We start from the raw sequence: 23,907 nt of genomic DNA on the forward strand, positions 1-23,907 counted from the left end.
GACTCCCCACTTTGGTAAAGGTGCCTGCTGTGGGGATGTTAGGCTTTCTCTGAAAGGGCACCCAACTATTTCCCAGAGTCAGATGCTTCTACCTCAGAAGCGGCTGGAAAGCCGAGCCTCAGGGCTCTAGTACAGATGTGAGCTGCTGCTGCTGCCTCCCCATGCATGCTCCTCCCTGAAACCAAGCTCCAGCTAATTCCCACAAACTGGTCCAGAAAGCCTCGGGGACACAGAGAGGCTGGGGGTGGGGTGCAGTCCTCTCGTCCACTGTCTTCTGGGGGATGTGTTTTCAGGAGAAAGGCCTGCAGCTTCTAGAAAGGCCCCACAAAGATGCCTACAATAGGCAGACCCTCTAAAGCCCAAGTTGCTAGGAAACCTGTCTTCTAGCATGTTTTTCTCCCATGAACTGGAGCCAGAGGGAACGGCCTCCACACTTTGGGCCCAGAGAGACTCCAGTCAGAGGTCACACCTGTGGGCCAGCATCACACTTGGAAGAGCAAAGGCAGGAACTAGTAAATAGCAAAAACAAAGTAAAATCGCTTTCCTTATGCACTCAGAAAGCAGAGGCTTTTAAATTTTATTCTCACAATAAAATGGGGCAGCGGCTTCTCCCCTCAAGGCATCTTCCCTGGAATCTCAAACAAACAGACCACTAATACTCTGTCTGCATCAAGGAGAGTGCAGGGCTCACACCTCTGTCCCCTCAGCCTCATGCCAGACCACCAGCCTCCATCTCTCTGCCTCACAGAGAGACCACTGAAGGCACTGCCCTGCCGTGGGACCCTAAGACACTGAACTTAGCTTGGAAATCCTGTGGGCGAACATCTCTCCATCCCTTCCGCACTTAGAAAAAGAAAGCGCTCCACCAGTGGTCACTCTATCTTACATTTGCATTGATGATGTTGTTAATGGCATGGCTTCCTTGGGCCCTTCCTGCACTCAAGGATCCAGCCTACAGGCTGGACCATCCCCGGGGCAGCCTCACACTCACCTCCTTCTCTCCACAGATGTTGCTGATGATAGAGCTGGAGGCTGGGCTCGACGATGGTCCCAGGACAGCGACCACTCCCTTGGGGAGGATCTGACACACTGCAGCCAGGGTAGGAGCAGGAACGGAAAAGAAAACGTGGCATTCAGATGATGCAGCTAGACTCTGTTCTAAGTCCTTAGGTATCACCCAGTGCCTTCACCTTCTGCCTATGCCCCATCCAGGACCCTTTCCGCCACTTCCAAACCCGAGTCTCTCCTCCTCTCCCTGGTCTGCTAGGCTCTCAGACAGTTTTATTGGTGTTTATGGACAGTATTAAATGAGGAAATGACCCAGGTTATGACAACATACAGCCACAGCCAAAAGGGGGTATAAATTGTCTTGGGCCATCACCGAAGGACAGAGGTAATGGAGAACCCAAGGTGCCCCCCACACTCCCTGTCTGGTCTGCTGAGGGTCAGGGGACTCAGCTGCTGCAATTCAAGGTCCGGGTGGTACCAGAGTGGTGCCCAGCCTTCAATCTCTTAACATCTCAGATGCTAGAGACGGTTGAGGAGGAAGCGAAGCAGACCGCAAGGGGACAGAGGTGGCCAAGAGATGCCAGTAGAGAGGTAAAGGGCAGACAATGGAAGTCAAAGGAGGCCGTGAGAGAAGACAGAGAAAACAAGAGGTGAGTGTCGTCTGTCAGCCCCTCGGGCTGCCTCGCCCCAGAGCTGGCTCACTCCGGTGCTGCCTGGGGGTCTTGACCTTGCTCTTCAACTGGGAAGGTGCTCTTCCCTCCTGGACTCTAGACACTCGCCTTTCAAGGGTTCCCCGGACACCTTCTTTCCTCAGACCTTCCCGGCTCCCACATTCCTAGTTTGCACCTCTCCTCTTGGATACTTAGTTCAATTCTTCGGTGTGGTACAGAGTTCTCCTCTCTGCTCACTAGATTTCTCCATCATGTTCTTCATGAATGTGCATACATAAAGATGCTCTCGTGTGTGTGTGTGTGTGTGTGTGTGTGTGTGTGTGTGTGTGTGTGTGTGTGTGTGTGTGTGAAATGTGGAGGCCAGAGGTCACTGTTGGGTGTCTTCCTCTGTTGCTCTCCACCTTCATTTCTATGACAGCGTTTCTCAACCTGGATCTTACCAATTTGGCTAGTTTGGGTGGCTGAGCAGTGAGCCCCGAGGATCCACCTATCCTTGCTCCAGCATGAAGCTGTAGATGCACATCACTATATCCAGCTTTTCTGTGGGTGCTGGGCATTCAAACTCAGCTCCTCATGCTTGTGCAGTGAGCACTTTGCCTCCTGAACCATCTCCCTAGACTCACTCCCTCACTAGATTGCAAACCCCACCAGGCAGGCCACCCTGCTAGACATCTTGGTGTCTAGTACAATGTTTTCTAGATAGGATCCCAGACTGCCTTCATGGCTGAATGCTGAATGATGGGGCACGTGGTCAGAAGAGGAAGGGAGAATTAAGATTACAGAGTGCTAGAGACTGGGGGAAGGAGGATAGGAGGGAAGGAGGGAACAGAAAGTGTCTGAGCTCATTCTCTGCACACATCAGAGCCCGGACATCATCCTCAGGCTGCATACAGATGTTCCCACTGCACAATTTGACACTGTACCCCAAACTGAAAGCCTAGGTCCACATACATTTCCCTTTTATTCATGACAGAACTCATTTCTCAGAAATTGCATGTGAGGGAATGCCTCATGCTGGTCTGTGGAGGAAGCTACCAAGCCACGCCTGAAGCCTGGCACTCCTTCCTGTGGAAAGTCCCAGCCATCAGCCAAAACAGCCATGGGATCAACTACACGGGGCACAGGTAGCAGGGGAAGACTCCAGGGTTCAAATCACAGAGTTGTGGGTGTGCAATATGAACTTTAGAACTCCTCTACCCTCTCTTTACCTATGGCCTCCAGAATCTCAGAGCTGCAGAGGACTCAACAGTACTGAGTGTACCTGTCCCCAGGGGCATACAGCCTGGTGGCCAGGCCTGACCTAGGAAGAGCCTCAGCAGAATGCAAGCCTTCACATGCCCAACTGTGTAGCTCCCCCTGCCTGCTGGATGCTGTCCATGTCACCCCCAGCATGACAGTCTTAGGAAGGAGCCCTTCCTCCTGATGTGTGACACACATTAGCTTGCAGAGCCAGTCAAGGTCAGAGTCAGCTTTGGGCTTCGAGGCCCTGGCCCCATTCACTGTACAGTCTGGATCTCCACAGCCAGGCCTTCCCCTAGCTCTCTCCTCCACAGCCATAGTGCCTCCGTGCTTATACAGGGCTCTCTCTGAACCTACCTTGTTCTATTGCATCTGCAGGTACAAAAGGTCATTACCACCTGTCACTGGTCCTACCCCAACTCTCTTTCCCAACATTTGATTGTGCTGTTCTTTGAGATTTCCCAACATAATACTGTCTGGTGCTGCTTCTCCTCTACTTCTGAGAGTCTCTCCCTTGGATAATGACTCTTCCTTATCTGCTTAAGCCAGGTTTTACCTCTGCCTTTCTCTGCCTCAACAAACTTACCCTTGCTGCCTTTGCCCAGATGATGCTACCAGGTGCTCATGTCAAGTACAACATCAAGTTCTAAGCACCACCTTGCCTTAGCCATGGTGCCTGCCCTCCGGCACCTCCTATTCAACACAGCAGAGTTCATCGAGTATGAGCATGGACTCTGTGGCCAAACTGCCAACTTCTGAGAGGCGGTCAGATTCCTTGCAGTTGGAATTACAGATGGTTGTGAGGACCAGGAGCCAAACTCAGGTCCTCTGTAAGAGCAGCAAGGGCTCTTAGCTGCTGAGCCCTCACCCCAGTCCCCCAAATGTATTCATTTTTAAAGTTAGCCACAAAGTGATGGGCTTCATTACGCATTTTCATACTCATGCATCATTATGCTTTGCTCTTATTTATCCTTCTTCTCACACTGTGCTCCTCCGCCCTCCTCTGTCAGCCAGTGCTTGCTGACCCCCCTCTTCCCCCAGGAAGATTCATTTTATTCCCACTTTACAGATGAGGAAATGGAGGATTAGTGTGTACGTAACTTATTCAAGCTCACATAGGTACGATATGGCTGAGCTGATCTTGACCTTAGAGGTCTACTGACACCAAGGCTCATGTTCTTAACCACTCTGCTTCACTTCCCTTAGCTCCTGAAGGTCAAAGGCCACAGTTACTCTTGATTCTTCCACACCTTCCCTCTGACTACATTCATTCACTTACCGGGGCTAGGCTCTGCCCACCTGACCTGACTTCCTATGGGGTCTTCTCCAGGACTCCCCATTCCCAATCTTTTCTCCACACGGTAGTGTACATTATAATCATAAAACATTGGTCTGTTGCTTCGGTCTGTCTTATGTAATCCTAGCACCCTCCAGCCCTTACGGTAACACACCAAGGCATCCTAGCCTAGCCGTATCACAGCCTTCTTGACTTTTCACATGGGAAACTGGAAATAACCATCAGGCGATAGTTATAAAGAGTGGGTCATATGCCCAAATAGAATGGTATTTAGGCATTTAAAATGTATGTGAACAGTTAATAATAGCATTAAAATTATTTATGTAATAATATTAAGAGAATTAAGTAGGATATAAAATTATATGTGCATCTACATGAAGCCGAAGCTAAGCAAATACAGGGGCTAGTTATTCACTGAGGACGGATCTAAGGAAGACATGATTAGTGCCAACATTTACCAGGAGATAATTATGGCCCGTTCAGCACACATCTTAGGAGCGGATTTGTGTAATTCTGAAGCAAACTGATGAAACAGGTACAAGGACCTGCATCTTCACTTTACAGACACAAAAACAAGTCAAGAAAACCAAGGAATAGAGTGCAGATTGGACAGCTTGACCCCTGTCCCCAGGACCAGCTCCTAAACCACAGCCTTCCACAGAGAATGGCAATTAACTAGAATCTTCGATGACACTGACTTGGCTGTGGGAATGTTCTGTGGTTTTCTTTTTTTATTTCTTCACGCTCTGTAATGAGCATGTATTCTTTTATTATATGTTATAAGGAATGTGTTAAAGAAAATCTCCTGATGACAAGTAAAATTTAAGAGGTCTGATCTGCCTGTCACCCTGCCTTCCCAGCCCCTCCCCACCCCTCGCCCCCGGCGTCCTCCCCCCCCCCCACCTCCTCACCCCACCCCACCCCAGCCCCGTGCCTCCTCCTGCATGTGCCTGTCTCTGTCTTCCTTCTCCAGGCTCCTGAGCAGTTAGTTCTAACTAAACCAGGTGTTCCCAACCTAACCAGCTGCCTGTGTTCTGTGAGAAAGAGTCGAGAGTGTGAAGGGGTGTGTGTGGGTGTGCGTGTGGCATGTATGTGTGTATGTATGTGTGTGTGTTGTTCATTTTTCTCTGGACACCCAGCTGAAATGTAACATTTCCTTTGCTTTTAATGCATATAATAAAGCACAGTATATTTGTAGCCCATGTACCTTTGTCACCAACAGAAATCACTGATGTTTTCATATCACATTACAAATATCATTTATATTCATGACTAGTTCAACCTCATTCTAGTGGTTAGACCCAAGGCTGGGCTTGGCTATGAATACATTTATAAATCACAGCTATTAATACATCACTATTAAAATATTTTGGCTGCTTTTCTATATAATTGGTTTCCCTGGTCAGCTATTTTATTCACTTTAAAGCACTTCTCTAAGACAGGGTTCTTTACAAGCTAGTGGGAACTCATGAACTTTAGACCCACAGCTGTGGAGCCTCCGTGGGACTGGACTAGGCCCTCTGCATAAGCGAGACAGTTGTGTAGCTTGTACCTGCTGGCAGTAGGATCAGGATTTATCCCTGGTGCATGAGCTAGCTTTTTGGAGCCCATTACCTATGGTGGAACACCTTGAACAGCCTTGATGCAGGGGGAGGGGCTTGGACCTGCCTCAAGTGAATGTACCAGGCTTTGCTGACTCCCCATGGGAGGCCTTACCTTTTCAGAGGAGGGAATGGGGGGAGGGCTGGGGAGGAAGGTTGTGGGGAAAGTGAGAGGGGGGGAAGAAAGGGGAATCTGTGGTTGGCATGTAAAATGAATAAAAAATTTCTTAATAAAAAAAACATTTTCTAAAACCATAAAAAAAAAATAGGGTTCTTTAGCACTCCCGGCCTGCCATGGTCTAGACTTTCTCTTGTTCTTCTGCCCAGGAAACTCATATTGATCCTCTAATACCCAGTTCAGATCCTGCCCCCAGGCAAGAAAGCCTCATCGTGTCCTGCATCTGAGCCAACTGCCTGTAGAATCATGGCAATTCCCCTGTTCTCCAAATGCCTTGCCAGCTTATGCTGCAAGCATACTCATGATAGCTCTCAGCAGAGGGATGTTTTTTCTAAAGATAAATGCTTATAGAAGGTCACAATCCAAAGTTTGGATGCATTTTCTCAAAATAGGTGCTAAAATCTCCTCTAAGTAGACAGATGTGTGGCTATTTACCAGCTAAGCAGGCCTAATCCAAAAGTCCTAAATCCTAAACTTTTTGAGCACTGGCATGATGCTCAAAACATTTGAGATTTGGGGTTTCCAGTTTTTTATTATTATTATTATTATTATTATTATTATTATTATTATTATTATTATGAATTCTCAACTACTAATGTCTATGCAAACAGTTCAAATTCCCACCCCCAACCCCACCAGGAAACACTTCTGGGCCCAAGCATTTCACTTAAGGGATATTCAACCTGCACAAGGTGTGACTGTAAAAACACATTTGTCTGCACATGGGTCATTACTGGAGACATTCTTTAGTGTCTGGCATGTGTAATGTGTGAACTTTCTACAGTCTCAAAAGTTCTGAATTCTTTTTTTTTTTCTTTTTGGTTTTTCAAGACAGGGTTCTCCGTGTCGTTTTGGTGCCTGTCCTGGATCTCGCTCTGTAACCAGGCTGGCCTCAAACTCACAGAGATCAGCCTGGCTCTGCCTCCAGAGTGCTGGGATCAAAGGCGTGTGCCACTGCTGCCCGGCAAAAGTTCTGAATTCTAAACCCGTCAGACCTCAGGAGCTTGGGGTCCTGGGTGTGACCTTCTGAGCGCCCCACACCCACATCCATTTGTCCATTGACTCACTGGGTCCTGTACTTTTAAGAACAGGGGGACATCTGGTCAGCCCTGGCATAAAGTAATTCAGTTGAACTGAGGTGATCCAAGGTGAGTCCACGGCAATGAGACGGCCCTCCTTTCAGCTGTATGGGCCAAGGAATCCCTGAGATGGTGGAGCTCATGTTCCTTAAGGAGGATGCCCAACTCAGCAGAAATGGGCAACAGCCACAAAAAGGCCTCATCTCTAGAACTTCTGGGCCCTGATTCCACAGGCCAAAGGCACCAGCGTGAGGACACTGAGAAATGGGTTGGAGGGACATCAAGGGAGGGGAACAGATGCCCTAACTCTGCCTCCAGGGGAGGGGAAGAACGAGGAAGCGGCCATGACAAAGTTTTCCAGCCAGCAGAGGAATCGGAAGGCAATTGTTAGGGCAGCTAAGAGAATAAAGGACCAGGATGTGGTGTTGCAACCCCAATGGAGGAAATTCTCTGTGGCTCCCAAGTCCATCTGGAAGCTGGGCTCATCTCAGACAGGAGCAGTACAGAGTGGACAGGGCTGGCCGTGAGGCATATGTTCCAGAAGGGTCAATCCAGGTGCCCCTGAATGTAGGTCCTTGTCCCTGGCAAGGTAGTTCTAGATGAGCCACTCAGATACTTGCAGAGGCTAAGCATCCCAGTTTCACAGGGCTAGGAGAGTCACAGAGCAGAGAAAAACTGGGGATGACTCAGTCCTTGGCACAAAGTCACTTCAAGGTGACTCTGGAGCAAAGGTGTCTCCTTGTTCCTGCACACATCACTCTTGGAACACATCAAGAGGCCCCGACTGTCCTACAATCAGGCAGCAGCTGCCTCTGTTTACTCTGACACACTGTCTCCTCTGGCACCAAAGCTTTCCATGGATACCCCTTGTTCGTGTCTCCAAGGCGGCTGGCAGGCTGAATGAATTGGACTTGCTGGGCAAGCCAGGAAAGGAAGTGTATGAGGGGTGAAGAGTACAGCTCCCTGCACTATCCATGCTCCAGAGTGGGGCCTGGTTCCAGAAACCCCCACCTCCTCCTCCTTCCCTAATAGTCACAGAAGGAACAACACTATTCCCCGGGGCTTCCCATGTGCCAGGCATCCAGCTGGCAAGCACGCTGCCACTGAGAGGGAGGCGTGAATCTCTGATCACAAGAATGGGTAAAAGTTGCTGTGAGCTCACACCAGGCCATGTGCTGCTCCGAGTGTGTTAAATACTTCCATTCTCACACCCCCATCCCCCACTAACCTTAGGGAGGAAGAGTGCTAGGCATACCCATTTCCATAGGCATTTTATTATTCTCCCATGAGAGAGGAACAGGGCAGGAGCCCATACGTGGTAGAACCAGGGCTAGAATTCTGGGGCACGCAGGTGGTCCCAGCCCTTCGTGTGGCTGTTGGTCTCTACTGACCTTCTTATCTGACCATCAACTATGCCTGCTGTAAATTCTTTCCAAGACTCATGTTCATCAGCCACTTCACCCCACTGTACCCCTGGTGTCCAGACTCAAACCTTTGCTTGGGCCGTTGCGCCGTCTACCTGGATGCCAGCGTCTGTTCACCTATGGAACATTCCCAGGCTTTGCCTGGAGTCTTGCCTGACCATCTGGCCTGTGTCCTAGCTCTGACACCCCTTTCTTTCAAGGCCACCGAAGACTCAAGTCACTCTGAAGGATGTGTGTTCCTTAACTTCTTCCTTAAAAAAGACCATGAGCCTCAGTGTCTTCATCTGTGACGTGAGAGGACTGGGCCAGATCATTTCTGAGCACTGCCATCCAGTGGGTTTCTGAGTTCACGCTAGGAAGTGGGGAACTCAGACAGCACAGCGAGGAATGTTTGATGAATGATGATGAATGACGCATCACTCACCGTAATTGCATGCCTTTCTCTTCTAGCTTCTCCTTACCCTGGCCCGTGTGTGTGTGTGTGTGTGGGGGGGGGTGCCCAAATGTGTCTGTGTCTGTGTGTGCAAGTGGGTGTACTTATAGAGGCCAGCCATCAACCTTGGGTCTTGTTTCTCAGGCACCATCCATCCTGTTCTGTTTTGTCTGGAGCCAGTGTCTCTCGCTAGGCTAGAACCCAGCAAGTAGTCTAAGCTGGCCAGTGAGCCTAGGAGATCTACTTATCTCCACCCCCCAAGCACTGAGATGTACAAGGGATAACAAGCACTTTGCCTCCTGAGCCCTTTCCTTGGGCCATCTGAACTGATTTGGAGGGCACGCTGATTCTCAGAGGCACCCCTGAATCACTGGAGGTCATAATGGCCAGACAGAACCTTCAAGAAGCCTAAGAAGAATGGACTGAAAGAGTGAGTTGGAACATAGCAGACATGTGCCCCATGACAGGCACCCTGGAGCCTCCTGAGGTCCTAGTTCTCTGTCTATCTTCAAGGGGAGACAATGTAGACAGTAGATGGCATGCTTGGCCTCACAGAGACAAGACGAGGTGAGGGGTTGACAGGGAGGCCCCTGCTTCTAGCTCTACAGTAAATTAAGCCTCAAACTGGCTCGGTCAGCAGCAGGGATGGTGCCAACGGGTATTTGGGTGGTAAAGGGGTGTGCTTAGTTCAGCTCTAATACATTCGCCACAGGAGACAGGGTGATCTAGAGAGCATAGGATGTCGAAGTCTGATGTGTTTTAGGAGCTCCTTGCAAAAGAAAGGTTGTGGTGGAGAGAAGATAGAGTGGGAAGCGGGAAGGGCAGAGTGGGAGGGAAATGGCCTAATAGGTCTTGTCCATTCCTCTCGCTTCAGATCTGTGAGCCAGGCAGGGGGAGTTAGCAAATCTAACATCTGGAAGCCCGAGGTGCTGGTGGTAAAAGGGCAGAGGTGGGGGAAGTCCCGGGAGTGTTGGAGGAAGCTTTGTAAGCGACCCTCACTCTAACTAAACCTACTGTATGAAAATCTGCCCATTTGAACCAGGCTGAATGGGGGCTGATTTTTTTCCTCGTATCTTCCCAGTTATCCAGGTTGGCTGTTAATTAATGCCCTGTGTGATACTTTCCATCTCTAAGCCTCGTGTGCAGCGAACAGATGAGGGGGCGGGGGGCGACCTCTAGATTCCAACACCTTCACCTTCGGTACACTTCCTCATCTTTGATTCTCGAAATAACCTCTGCTTCCCTGGACTGGCTGGCCCACCCTGAATGTGATTCATTAAGTGTGGTGTGTACAGAGCTTTTTGAAAAGCTCCTATTACCACAGTAAGACGAAATAGCCCTGTTGGATCGCTAAAGTCCCAACTTCAATCACAGCCTTGACTTTGCACAACCAAAAACATCACCAGCAGTCTCTTTGATCTTCTTGAAGCACAGCCCCTGGCCACAGGGTGATAGGTGAGGGGTTGGGAGGGTCCTCCAAGGCACTGGATCCATGCAAATGTCTTAAATTAGCAATGAAAATCAGACCTGGACCACTAGCCCAGGGAAAGCCTGGACTGTGGTGCAGAGCAGCAGCTGGCATGAGGTGACCCACCGCAACTTTCAAAGGCTCAAAGCTGTCAGAAACCTCAAATGCAGAAAACTGGAAAGAGAATGGGAATGGCCAATTATGAGGGATGTTGACATTAAGCAAGTCACCTGAGAAGAGCCTGGGAGAGAGTGTAGCCCTCTGGGACAGCTGAGCTTTGAAACGCAGGACAGAAGAGGCCGTGGTGAGGTCTGGGGGGAAACTGCTCAGCTAAGACAGGAGGGAAAATCACCTAACCGCAGCAGCTGAAGACGCCGTGTGTGCACGCACCAAGGGGTGTGTGTGCGTCACCCACGCTGTTGCATGGCACACCTGAATGAGACAGCTGCCACTATCACTTGACAAATAAGCAAACCTGAGGCATAAAAATGGCTATAGAGCCTTCCCACCCCACACAGGGAGAGCTCGGGCTGGTCTAATTCTCAAACCCTTGATGCTATAACTGTCGCATCACTTACACGTCTTCCCAAGTAGAGATCAGTGTGGCTAGCCCTCTCCATCCAAGGATCCTGTTCCTTCTACCTATCTTTTTCCAGTACTGCCACTGACACCAATGAGCCTAGCTTTAGCCACTGCAAGAACCCACCATTCACCTATCTCCTTACCTGAGGATTAAAAAAAAAAACAAAAACCCTAGGCTGAGGCCTTTCAAAGAACTATCTGGCAGCGTTTAAAACCCACTATGGTGGTATACTCTGACTTCAGATGAAAGACACTGGGGGCAGAAAGATCCAGAAGCCATCTGAAGCATGCCTCAAACACACTGAGATATAAAAGCTGAACCGAAGGCCACTTGTTAATAAAATACTTGGTGCCTAAAAAAGGGGCATTAAAAAGATGTCCAAAGCCCTGCAATGAGGAATAAAGATATCAATTTCCTTTATTCCCTGATTCATCTGGCTTAATATGTTAGACGCACTGACTTTACCAAAGCAGGCTGCATGGGTCACTGGGAGAGGAAATTTCTTCCCGCCAATGACGCCATCTACAATGGGCAGACGTGCATTCAGTCCTGCTGGGGAGGCCCTGAAGAACTGACAGGAAGGAGCGGGGAGGTGGTTTTCAAAGAGTGGGCTGCAGAACTCTGAAGAAATCCAGACCTTTGTCTGAGACCAGAGTGAAGAAATTCCATAGACCAGACTAGGAGACTCATAAGAAGTTTGTTGTGGGTATTTCTGATTTTATTCAGAAGGTCTTGAACAATCTGTCTTCCTTTCATTGTGCTAGAAATTAATCTTCATGTCTTCTTGGACATTTCTCTGTTCCCTGACAAGTTCTTGTTGGGTAGAATCAGGTACAATAGGCTCTTGCTACATGTTTATTTACTGAATGAATGAATGAATGAATGAATGAATGAATGATTTTCATACTGGATCTACCACACCCTGTTCTAGAGGAATGTGTGTCAGTAGCTCCTTTAGCCTCAATGGCCCTAGTCTGCATAGCATAAACCACCCTCACTCACAGCTGCTGGACCAGGAGAGGACACTGTCCCCGAGGACAGTCAATGTCTGTTTGCAGTCTGGCAAACACCTGCCTCGTGTGAGACTGGCCGCAAAGCAAGACGAGCAGGCCTAATCAGATCCTCCACTTTGGGGATCCAGAGAAACGCATACAAAGGAGGATGTCCATCCCACACTCTTCCCTCAAGGCTCAGGAGACATCACGGAAGGAGGAGCAGAAAGACCATGAGAGTCAGAGAGGACCAGAGCAAACCTGCCTCTCTTGGAGATGACGGGACAGCGGCACTCAGGAATTCATAGCAGCCGGGAGCGCCTGCCTGCATAAGACCTAGATAAGATCAAACCAACCATAATAGCAGGGAGAGAAGAGGGGGTCACAAGCCCCTTTACCCAGCTCAGGAGCTTCTGGCAGTTGACAGTGCTAGGGGAAGGCAGGCCAAATGGTTTTCTTTAGAAGTGTGGTCCCTGATTGGTTGGCCATGCTCCAGATAATGGCTTCACACCCTTGCCTATATGAGCAGCACAAACCGGACTGATTAGGTTATTTATAAACAAAAGACATGAAATTCAGAGAGGTGGGGTGTGATGGATATGGGAAGAATTAGGGAGAAGGTTATGGGGATGAATATGATCAAAGTATATTGTATGTCTGTGTGAAATTCTCAAAAATATTAATAAAAACATATTTGAAAAAAATAGTACTAGGGAAGGCTGACACTGTATATTCTGAAGGGACTGTAGCTCCCATGAGTCCAGAGGTCCTGTCTATCTTGTTTCCAATACTGTTCCTAAAGCAAAACATCCGGAATCATAGAGGAAACACTCAATAAAAGCTCCAAAGTGAAGAATCAGAGGGCATCATCCTGGGCAGCCATTATGAGACAGGTGCATGATGGATGAACTAGGAAAACTAGCCAGCTGAGGGAAGAGTCTGGGTCCAGCAGTAAGGGTGTTAAAGAAGCAGTGAGGGCAGGAGAGAGACAGAGAAAGACACACACACACACAGAGAGAGAGAGAGAGAGAGAGAGAGAGAGAGAGAGAGAGAGAGAGAGAGAGAGAGAGAGAGAGCTCTGTTGGTGGTTCTGGGGACCACAGCCTCCCTCCCCCATCATCTCCAGTGAGAACCTGTGTCCTTCCTGTAGTCCTAACAGCCCAGGCTGGAGCAACAGAGCATTGCAGCATCCTCCTGGGGAAGACCCTGTGACAGACATGAATAGTTACACAAGCTGTTCTTTTCTTTCGTTTATTTGGTGTTTGGGTTGGGAAAAGAAGAGAAGGGGACTCTCCAAAGTCTTGTGGAGTTAATGTCAATCATCTGTCTGGGCTGAGCATCCCTCGCTCAGTTTGGATTCGAAAGTCCTTCAAAGGCTCACATGGTGAAGGCTTGGTCATTATGTGGTAGTGCTGTTGGGAGGTAGAGGAAACTTTAGGACGTGAGTCCTAGCAGAAGAGAGTGAGGTCACTGGGGGCCTGTCCTTAAAGGGGATATTGGGACCCTCATCCCTCCTCTTCCTGTCTCATCTTGTTTTCTGGTTACCATGAGGTAGGCAACTTTCTACCACAGGTCTCCACCATGGTGCTCTGTGTGTCCAAAATCCCATGGCAATGGGGCAGGTCAGTCATGGACTCAGACCTCAAAAACTGGGCAGCCAAACATCTTTTCTCTTCTTAAGTTGATGTCTTAGGCACTTTGTCACAGAGCAGAAAGGTGACTAACAGCTCTTTGCTTTCCTTCTGTACTGGAGCTGCTCATTTCTGGCTTAGCTACAAGACAGGGGCTCACTCAGTTGAGCATAAGTACCAAGGCAACACCAGCACCAGACAGGAGATCATAAGGGAGGTTCAGTGGGTTTGCACAGGCTAGCTCTGTGCTCAGGAAAATTACCCCATACCTTTGAGCATCACTTGCTTTTCTGAAATAGAAGAAAATGTGTGCAACTCTCACACTATTGTTAGAAGTAAGAGCACCATCCAGCACATGGGACCCACTCTGTGTACTAAAAGTAAGTTGAGTGACCTACTTTGTCTGTGAAACCCTACAACTCACAGAGGATTCACCTATATTTTAGCTCATGTGACTCTCATGACAATATGCAAAATTTGCAAAGTAGAGGCTAACACTCCCATTTTACTGATGAAGAAACTGAGGTATAGGTAAGCTGAATACCTTACTCCATTCCAAGTCATAGTACCTTCCTACATTTCTGCCTCAGCCCAAGAGCACAAGATAGAGCCGGGTGGAGTAGCTTACACCAGCGGTACCAGTCCTTGGGGGGCTGAGGCAGGAGAGTTGCTGTGAGTTTGAAGCTAGCCTGGGCTACTTACTTAGCTCTAGATCAGCCTGGGTTACAGAGTGAGAGCCTATCTCAAAGTGAAACACTACTAAAGACTAGAAGGTAAGAAAAAAAGGGAAAGAGAGAGGAAGGGAGAAGGAAGGGAGGGAGGGAAGGCAAAAGGCCGTCAGATGGGCAACGGATAAGCCACCATTCTTTTGCAAAATCACAAAACTTTCTTCAAGCATGTGTATAGTAAGTGCCCAGGACATGAATGAATCAACCTATGAGTGAATGAATGAATGAATGAATGAACAAATGAGTAGATGGATTACTTTATTAATATTCTATCTAATTCTTGATTCACAACAAAACCTAGGATTCTCATCTGGGCTGAGATTCTCACAGGCCTTCCTCATATAGAACTCTCTCCCTCCCCCAGGAACATCCATATCAGAGGCCTGGCACTAGACACACACCCACCATCTTCCTCTGCCCGTCTGTCCATTCTACGTACTGGTTTCTGCAGTTTCATACTCGCTGTCTCTGAGAAGCTCAAAGATGTCCACTTCGACCTTGGCCTTGCCCAGTCTCTCCGGTGCGCGGTTGATGCGGTTCTTAGCCAGGGTGATGGAGAGCCGTTCCCCTCTGCTGCACTCCATGGGGTCATCCAAGATAGCAGCTGTGGGTAGGCAACCATAGGGAGGCAGTTGGTACATCACCCACCACCATTATCCCTCTTCTTTCTCCACCCTCCCCAAATTGCCATCTTCCTTTTCCAGGCAGCTCCCCAAATCCCTCTCCACCTCGACATCTACAGAAACCTCCAGAGTAAGTTCACTGCATGCTTCAGTCTCTGATTACAGACAGGTGTAGCAGTGAATTCTAATGCTAGGCACCTGAGGAACAATGCAATGCCATAGCCAGCCACCAGGGGTCCTACCTGTCTGAGATCCCCAGCCCGGGTACAAAAATACCCTTGGGGACTTGTCCAAGTGCACATGAGTGCTATCCTTTTGAAAATGGAATTCCAAGTATACAGGGAAACTCCCTGAGGAAGAGAAGGCTATGCATTTGTGTGGGACAGCTGTGGTGACCGGGAAGCAGCTGTAGGTTACTGTGGAATGCTCGTACTCCAGTCTCTGGTGCCATGAGCCATGTCCCCCAGGTGAGCCATGCGATTTGTCTGAACGTCTTTTCTTCACTGAACATTGGCGTAATAAAGAAAAACCCACTGATTAATGTAGAGATTCAGTTCAGGTAGTGGAGGTTGGTGACCCATGCTCTGGACTTAACCAGTGTGACGATCAGTGTGGATGACTTGGAGAGAGGTACAGTATGAGTAGCTGCCCCGCCTCTGGATGCAATCTGAAGGGAATCACACGGAATTGGGCTCTAGTCCCAGGTCCACCCATATCAGCTAAAGGATCTGTTTCTTGACTTGAAAAATGGGGAGGAGAGCTGCTCTTTGGGCTATTGTGACCTGAGATGAGACATACTCAATGCAGTCTCACATCTAGTAGGCATGCAATGCTGGCGACTGAGGTTCTTAATTCTCTTCCTGGGGAGCTGAAAGGCTGACACCAACCACACACTTCTATGTCAACATTTATGGCGGTTATTCCTGAGTAATTATTCACCAAGGCTAAAAGGTGGAAACAATCCATCTGTCTGTCCATCAACCGAGGGACAAAGACGATGCTGCTTTCCTATTGTAGTGGATTACTACTGGGACATAAGAGGAACATAGTGTTTCCATGTGTGACAACATGGATGAACCTTAACAGCATTACACCAAGTGAAAGCCGCCAGACACAAAACACAACATGTCGGATAGGTCTAGTAGTACAAGAATGTCTAGAGAAAGTGAATCCATAGAGACAGAAATCAGAGTAACAGTGGCCTAGGGTTATGAGACAGCTGTGGATACAGTAAAAGTCACTGAATTGTATACTTTGGGTGGGTGAATTGTGCCAGATATGAATTTTATCTCAATAAAGTAATTACAAGAAAAGAAAAGAACAGCAAACTTATCTTTCAGAGGTTGAAGGAAACACACAGTGTACCACAAGAGACTCCACTGCCACATGGCCCTGAGTGGCTATGGCCAGGTGGGCCAGGGCAAAATGTTCCCAAGTTCTCATGTTCACAAGGAATATGGACTTGGTATTAGTTAACATTCCATCACTGTGACAAAATCCCTAAGGTAATCCCTGTACCTTAATGGCCCAGGCTCCATGCTATCTATCATTTTGTCCATTGCTGACATACATACAATCGACATCTCACGAAGGAAATGCCAGGACACAGCACAGAACATGACAAAGCATTCTTCCTGCCGGCGGACTTATTTATATGCACACCCTCAGTGAACAATGTAAACTCAATTTCACATTCACAGCGTGGGCTCCAGCATGGGGTCTGTGAAGGTAAGTCCCAAGGCTTAGGCAATGAAGTAGAGATGCTTTAACTAGGAAAGCACACAGGAGATGACCAGCCGCCTGTAGGGGTAGCCAAAGAATTGGAACTGGGAAGACTTGAAAGCCCCGCCAAGGTAGCCTGTAACACGTGTCCACGTTCCTTGTGAATGGGAGAACGTGGGAATGTTCTGACTTGGGTCAGTTACAGTCTCACTGGACTGGTTGAGGGAGCAAGACTCAGCATGAGACGACTCCACAGGGAGCAGAAATGGAGTCACACTGAGTCACATTAGGATGACAACCTGAGACCCTAAGGAGGCAGGTGTAGAGAGGAATGATCCCCCAATGATGTCCCTTGATGGACACATGGCGTTCCTTCTAAAAGCAGACAGGTGGTATGTAGCCCCAGGCCAGTGGTGACCATCACAGCTTCGCATCCATTGCTTGTGGATATCAGGCTCTCCATAAGATTTAATGCTGTAAAATGCTTTACACTGAAAATTTCGTAGCAGCAGTTATGCTGGCCCTAGAGCACAGTGTACCACAAGAGACTCCACTGCCACATGGCCCTGAGTGGCTATGGCCAGGTGGAAGCAGCAGGAATTGGCAGTCCATCCAGCAGAGTCATGGGCAGGAGACTGTGGATCCAAGACAGATCTGTGCTTGAATACTCAGCAACAATGGTGTGTTTAGTGGACATGTCAAAATCTCATCCTCAACTCCGTAAGATCAGTGTTTTAACTTCACATGAGATGAGAAATATGGGTTCGGATGAGTCTGGTGACCTGCCCATGTTTCCAGAGCTGGCTAGTGGAGGAGGAGGACATGGTCTAATCTGTCCTCTTGGGACTTGGGCTCAAGAGAGAGTGTTAACAGGTAGGGATCCTACACCTTTGGGTACTTTAAAGACATGTCACCAAGGCAAATCAACTCTGAGACACTAACAGTGACAGACTGGATTCTAGACCTCTGAAAACTGCCCAGGTAACTTGTCTGCTTTCCTATAATTATTACCACACACTCACATCCTGATGAGATTTCCAAACTAGAGGCAGCCATCCTTAGTTTCTATAAATTACTTGTAATAAATAAATCATCAAAATAATCTCCCAGAAAATATTACAAGGTTTAGATCTGAAGTGTGCCCCCAAAGGCTGGGTCTCCTAGGAGCTATTGGAATTTCAAGAGGTGGGCCATAGCTGAAGGAAGTTAGGTTACTGAATGGTGACCAATGATCCTGCCCGCCCGTGCCCCCACTACTTCCTGGTCACCTGAGCAAAGTGACTTTCTCTACCACATACTTCTTTCATGATATAGAGCCTCACCATGGTCCCTAAAGCAAAAGAGCCAAGCAGCTAAGAACTGAAACCTCTGACCCCACAAACCCACATATACCTTTGCTCCGGTAAGCTGACTGACCTCAGGAATTTCGTCACAGTGATGGAAAGCTAATACAAAGTCCATATTCCTTGTAAACGTGAGAACTTAGGACCATCTTCCCTGGGGGGTTCTGTTGCAGTCTCACTGGCCTTGCCCCTGCTCCGTCAGTACACCCATGATACAATTACAGGGTATCACAAGAGGAGCACCCACCCAAGAGTCTGCTCCAAGCCGGGCGGTGGTGGCGCACGCCTTTAATCCCAGCACTCGGGAGGCAGAGTCAGGCGGATCTCTGTGAGTTCGAGGCCAGCCTGGGCTACCAAGTGAGTCCCAGGAAAGGCGCAAAGCTACACAGAGAAACCCTGTCTCGAAAAACCAAAAAAAAAAAAAAAAAAAAGAGTCTGCTCCAGATACAACCGCTCCATCGCTTTTCTTCTCTTCTCCCCCCTCCTCCCCCTCTCCTCCTCTCTTTTCCTCTCCTCTCCTCTCTTCTTTTTGAAAAAGACACATCTAATGTGTGTGCTGTGGGTTTCACGACCTCTCTTTTGCTGTCCCCCTTCCCAGTGCATTTTTAAAGTCCTAACTCCCAATGTGACAATATTTGGAAGGAGGGCCTTCAGAAGTTAATTGAAGTTAAATGAGGTCGCAAGGATGGGGCCCTAAACTCACGGAATTAGTGTCCTTCTCAGAAGAGAAAGCAAGGAGCTCACTCACTTGCTCTCTACTATGAGAAGACACAGTGAGAAAATGGCCAGGAAGAGAGGCCTCAGCAGGAATGAACTTGGTCATCAGGAATGACCTTGGACATCCCAGAAAACACTGAGAAATGAAAGTTCTGTTTCAGCCACTTCATTTGCAATCTCACTGCATAGCATCCTAAGCTGAGTAGGACAGTGTGTTAGTTAATACAAACTCAGATGTCCAAGCCCCCTGATAACTGTGTCACACACTGTACATCCAACATCCAGAGCATCATCTAATGTGCTGAGTCAGAGGAATGATGGACAATAAGAGGGAATTCGGGGATCTGATGTTGGATTCTCTTCTTCTTTCCTTCCCCATGAGGCCCTCAGAGGTATTTGACAAGGGCTTGTCAAATCCTGTTCCCCATGCCCACTCCCAGGCCATACTGAGTATCACATTTCACTAAGATTTTGCTTCTTGATGGTGATTAATTTCTGACAGGAAAGAGGCTTGACTGGGTGGTTGGTTGGTTTGCATCAAACATATTGGGACCAAGATAATCATCTTGAAAATAGGAACTGAATTCGAGGATGCCAAAGACAAGATGGAGACAGGATGCTGAAGGAACATGTCCCCAAAAGGCAGTTACCAAACAGCACACTTGTTTTTCAGAAGTCCCAGGAGAGGGGCCAGATGGATGGAAGAGAGGAGTGTGCTTGAGACTTAATGTTCAGTGGATGCTCCTGGACCACACTGAGTCCCTCTGGCCCAGCTACTAGGCTAGGCCAGAATGTTCAGAGTTCCCAGCTGCTGCCAAATGAGGAACAGTATGAGCCAGCACATTCTGTGGCCCCGGGGACTGCTCTGCACAGGAGTCAACTAGTAGCCACAGTGGGGCTGAGAAGTCTGGACTGCAGTGAGGGCAGGGTTATGATGGGGAGACACATGTGGGAACTAGAGTCTGCCCCTTTACCTAACCTTGAAGATCCAATGTCCTGTGCTTCTTCTGACCCAGCCGGGTTCAGCACATCTTCTTTATGTCAAGAAAGCCTTCGCATTCACATAGAGCCTCTGCCTCAAACCCCAAGCATTATGTTCTCTGCTGAACTCTCTCCCCATCTGGGTTCTGAGGTCCCTGACAATGGGAAGACAGCCTGTTGACAGTATGCATCCTGATCCCAAGTTCTCCTCCCCATTCTCATCCCAGTATGTGTCTGTTTTGGACAGGATGGCTATTATAGCATTGGCTAGCTCAGTGCTAGTAAGTGGGACCAGGGCTATGCTAGTAAGCATGAACAGGCCTGTATAGAAGTAGGTGTACAGCTACTGATTGGCTTTCTATTACAGCCAGAAGGATGGTCTCCCGAGCATTGGGAATTGCCTTTGATCATCACAGCCTGGCATCCTCTCACCGCTGGAGCACAGTCACCCACCCATGTTGTCCCCTCTGCTTTTGTTGACATTCTCCCTTACCTCCTCTTTCCCTGCCTGGGATCTTCTCCCTATAGACTCACCTCTTTTGGAAAGCCCTCTCCAGCTCCCAGCTCCCAGTATTCTCTTCCATAGATGTCCTGAGAACCCCACCAGCTCCTACCCCATTGGTGGAGACTGGTCTGCCCACCTGTACTGTGTGTGCCCTCAGCCGCCTGTGCCTGAAATGCCCAGATAATTCTTGTTCCTACCTGCCTGCTTCTCAGATGACTCATTTCAAATGAACTCTCTTCCTTTGAGCTCTGTGAATTTGTCCTGCTGCCTATCTGTGGCTCCTCCTCTCTCTCTTCGTCAGTCAGCTCTTTGAGAGTATCAGCTGGATGAACCTGATTTGTCTTAGTAAATGAATGACCCTGGACATACAGTGGTTAGGAATGAATGGCTACTGGGTGCCGAAGCAGTGCACGACCACCTGGCTCCTCACCCTCTGCAGCAACTGCAGCAAATGTTGGTGATGTGGCAACATCAGACAACCAGGATTGAAGGCGGCTGCTGTGCATGGGGATGCATGACAGAGGACCAAGTGGTACCTCTACTTAGCAGCATCCGTCCAGGGATGGCAGCATCCTGTTCTCTGTTCACCTGTGGGACCTGGAGCAGAACTTGCGTTCCCTTCATGCATTATTGAAAGCTCAGGAGTGACCCCTCGAGTGTAGATGCCAGCTACCTTAATCTTTAAGCTCCACCAGAGGCCTGCTACAGGAGATTTTAGGCACCTCAACAGCTCTTCTCTTTAAGGGGGGGAATAAAGAAGTTTTACTGGCAAGCCTTTATAGGCCATATCTATAACACTGCCAATGGCTTTTTGGCCCAACCTGTTACGACCCTGTGCTAACAAGAAAAAGAGATGGGTTGAGCCCTGGGGAACTGGTTACCTTTGCTTCCCAGCTGCTTGCCTGCAGCTCTGGGTCCAGATATGGCTACAGCACTGTCTGGAGATGATAGATGTATCATGCGGTCTGCTCTCTTAGTGCCCTCCATTGACTTGTTGGTTCCCACTCACCCCTTCCGCTGAAGGAAGTCTCCCTCCACGTGAGCTGTCATACCTGTATCCTCACCTAGCTCCCCTCTTCCAGGGGAGCCTCCATCCCCGTGCCTGTCTTCCTCCCCCTGCCCTGCCTGCCCCATACAACTCCCTATGCTCTCGTCTTCAGGGGCTTGCAGACCAGCCTGTCTCTCTGTGCTCAGACGGCATCAAGGCCCAAGCAGATGGAACTTCCTGTGACCAGATGGGCCATGTGCCACACTGGCCCTGTAAACACACACAATGGGCTCCCAGTTTGATGAGTGGAAAGCCAAAAAATCCCAGCCAACACACAAAAGAGTGAAGGAGGACTTTTAATACCTGCAGGGAGGAGAGCACAGCCTCCCGAGACACTTCTACAAGGCTGACAGTTCCCTTTCCTCCTTGCCCACAGTGCCAGCCCGGCTTATTGGATGATTCTTCAGAGTTTGCTGACTTCAGCCCTAAGACACCCCCCCCAACCCCTCACTGCAAGCCACCTTCTGTCCCCCACCTCACTCAGACTGCACACAATACCAATGCCAACAAGCATCATTGCAAAACCAGTGGGTACTTCTGATCCCTTGTCTAATTACATCACTAGCCAGCATTATTGTTTATGATCACCAGGTGCTGCTCTGAGAGCATCGAATATACGGTCTCATTTAATCCCCATGCAACCTACCGTTTATTATTCTGTTTTATAGGCAAGATAAGTGAGAAAGGGCAGGTTGAGCAACTTGCCCAAGATTGCATGGCTCCTAGTGGCACCTGGGGCCTGGGCCCATTTGCTGCAGCACCTTGCCTCAGGCTGTTCTGGGCTAGGGTTCTTTGCAGCCAAGTCCCTCTCCTGCTTTCTCACGTGAGGCCTTCAACTTCATTGGTTCCTAGGAAGCTGCTCTCCAAGGATGCCACTAATTTTCGGGCCCTTGCTGCAGGAGGTACCCTCTGCTCCTGCCATCCTTTAATATGGATAGATCCCCAGGGTCTCTGCAAAACCCCTTTTCTGCCTTATTTACAGGAGCTTTGTAAGTGATGGCTTTCATTTCCAGCCACCTCCCTGGGGAAGCAACATGTGCATACAACAGCCTGTTGGCACCTCCAGGTAGATGTCTAAAGAGCATCTCAAACTTATCAAGACCCAAACTAAGAGGCTGGCAAGATGGCTCAGTGGGTAAAGCTCTTGTCACACAAACCTGATGACCTGAGTTTCATAAGCAAACCCACATGTCTTAGTTAGGTTTCTATTTCTGTGATAAGATACCATGGCCAAGGCAACTTATTAGAGAGTTGAATTGGGCTTATGGTTCCAGGGGGCTAGAGTTTATGATGGTGGAGGGAAGACGGGAGAAAGAGCTGAGCGCTTACATCTTGATCCCCAGGCAGAAGGCAGAGAACACACTGGGAATGGCACTGGTTTTCTGAAACCTCAAAACCTACTCCCAGTGACATGCCTCCTCTATCCAGGCCATGCCTCCTCCTAATCCTTCCCAAACAGTTCTATCCACTGACAACCAAATTCTTAAACAAATGAGAAGATGGGGCCATTTTCATTCAAACTATCATACCACATAAAGATAGAAGGACAGAACTGAAGCCAAAAAAGTTGTGCTCTGACCCCCACATACCTGCCCCATTCTACACACACACACACACACACACACACACACACACACACACACACACACACACACACCATCAGCTTCCCAGATATCATGCCCTTGGCCAACTCCCCTCCTCCAAACAACCCTCCCAACCGTGTCTGCTTCTGCCTTCTTGGCATTTCTCATGTTGGTTCTCCTAACCAGACTCTCTGCTTCATCTCAACTACCTGGAAGGGTGGAGGTTCTGCTCAGCCAGGTCTTGTGGCTATACACCCGTAATCCAGCTAGTCAGGAAACTGAGGCATAAGGATTAGAGGTTCAAGGCCAGCCTGAGCAACTTATCCAGACCAGTCTCAAAATAAAGATGAAAACAAAAATAAAAATGGGCTTGGGGTGTACCGTAGTGAAAAACACTTGCCTGGTACATGCACCACCCTGGGTTCCATCCACGAGGTTCCCTGACGCAGCAGATGAGACGTGCCCCTGAGACTCTGCTGCCCTACTCACCCCTTTCCACCTTCCACAGTGAAATGTTGATGACATAGCATGGGTGTGTGTACACATGCACACACACAGAGACATACATGTGAAAACACATGCCTACCTGCACACAAACATGAACATGCACACACACTTGGTGCTGCTATGTGCCTGCATTCCTTTGGTCCCCCACCTCCTCTGTTCTCTCATCTTCGCTTGCTGGTCCTGCTCACTCGGGATGACTCCTGAGACATCCCTCTCCAGGAAGCCTTACCCTGAACAGCGTGGCTAACCAAGCACCACAGCCGTGCATTTCCCAAGGAATCCACGCCTCTTGTAGTGCATTGCAGTCAAGGCTTCCAACTTAACTTCCACTCATTGGCCCTGTCTCACCCAGGACCTAGTACCTCATCTGGCAAAGGTACGCCCTTTATAGATACTTGAGCCAAATTAACCTTGACTTTGGGGAGTTTCTAAGCCAACTTCTATTAAGATCATTACTCCATACCGCTATGGGGAAAAAATGTTTTGTTTTGTTTGGTTTGATTTTTTGTTTGTTTGTTTTTAACAAAAGCACAGTGAAAAACAGTA

The 23,907-nt window shown here is 48.7% G+C and overlaps 1 protein-coding gene across 3 annotated transcripts in view; it reads right to left on the reverse strand.

Annotated features, from left to right (window-relative positions):
• Grik4 (glutamate ionotropic receptor kainate type subunit 4) overlaps positions 1–23,907 on the reverse strand; it is a 431,592-nt gene that overhangs the window by 161,407 nt on the left and 246,278 nt on the right. For 2 of the 3 annotated variants that reach the window (XM_052757513.1, XM_052757522.1), the window contains 2 exons: positions 14,772–14,936; positions 992–1,089 (listed from right to left, as the gene is read on the reverse strand). In XM_052757513.1, coding sequence (XP_052613473.1) covers positions 992–1,089; positions 14,772–14,936 — 263 coding nt within the window. The remainder of the gene's footprint in view (positions 1–991; positions 1,090–14,771; positions 14,937–23,907) is intronic. The other variant, XM_052757532.1, reaches the window with a different exon arrangement.

This window comes from Peromyscus californicus, unplaced genomic scaffold (genome assembly GCF_007827085.1).
Source record: "Peromyscus californicus insignis strain IS unplaced genomic scaffold, ASM782708v3 Scaffold_11__1_contigs__length_118956290, whole genome shotgun sequence".
Taxonomy (NCBI): Eukaryota; Metazoa; Chordata; class Mammalia; order Rodentia; family Cricetidae; genus Peromyscus; species Peromyscus californicus.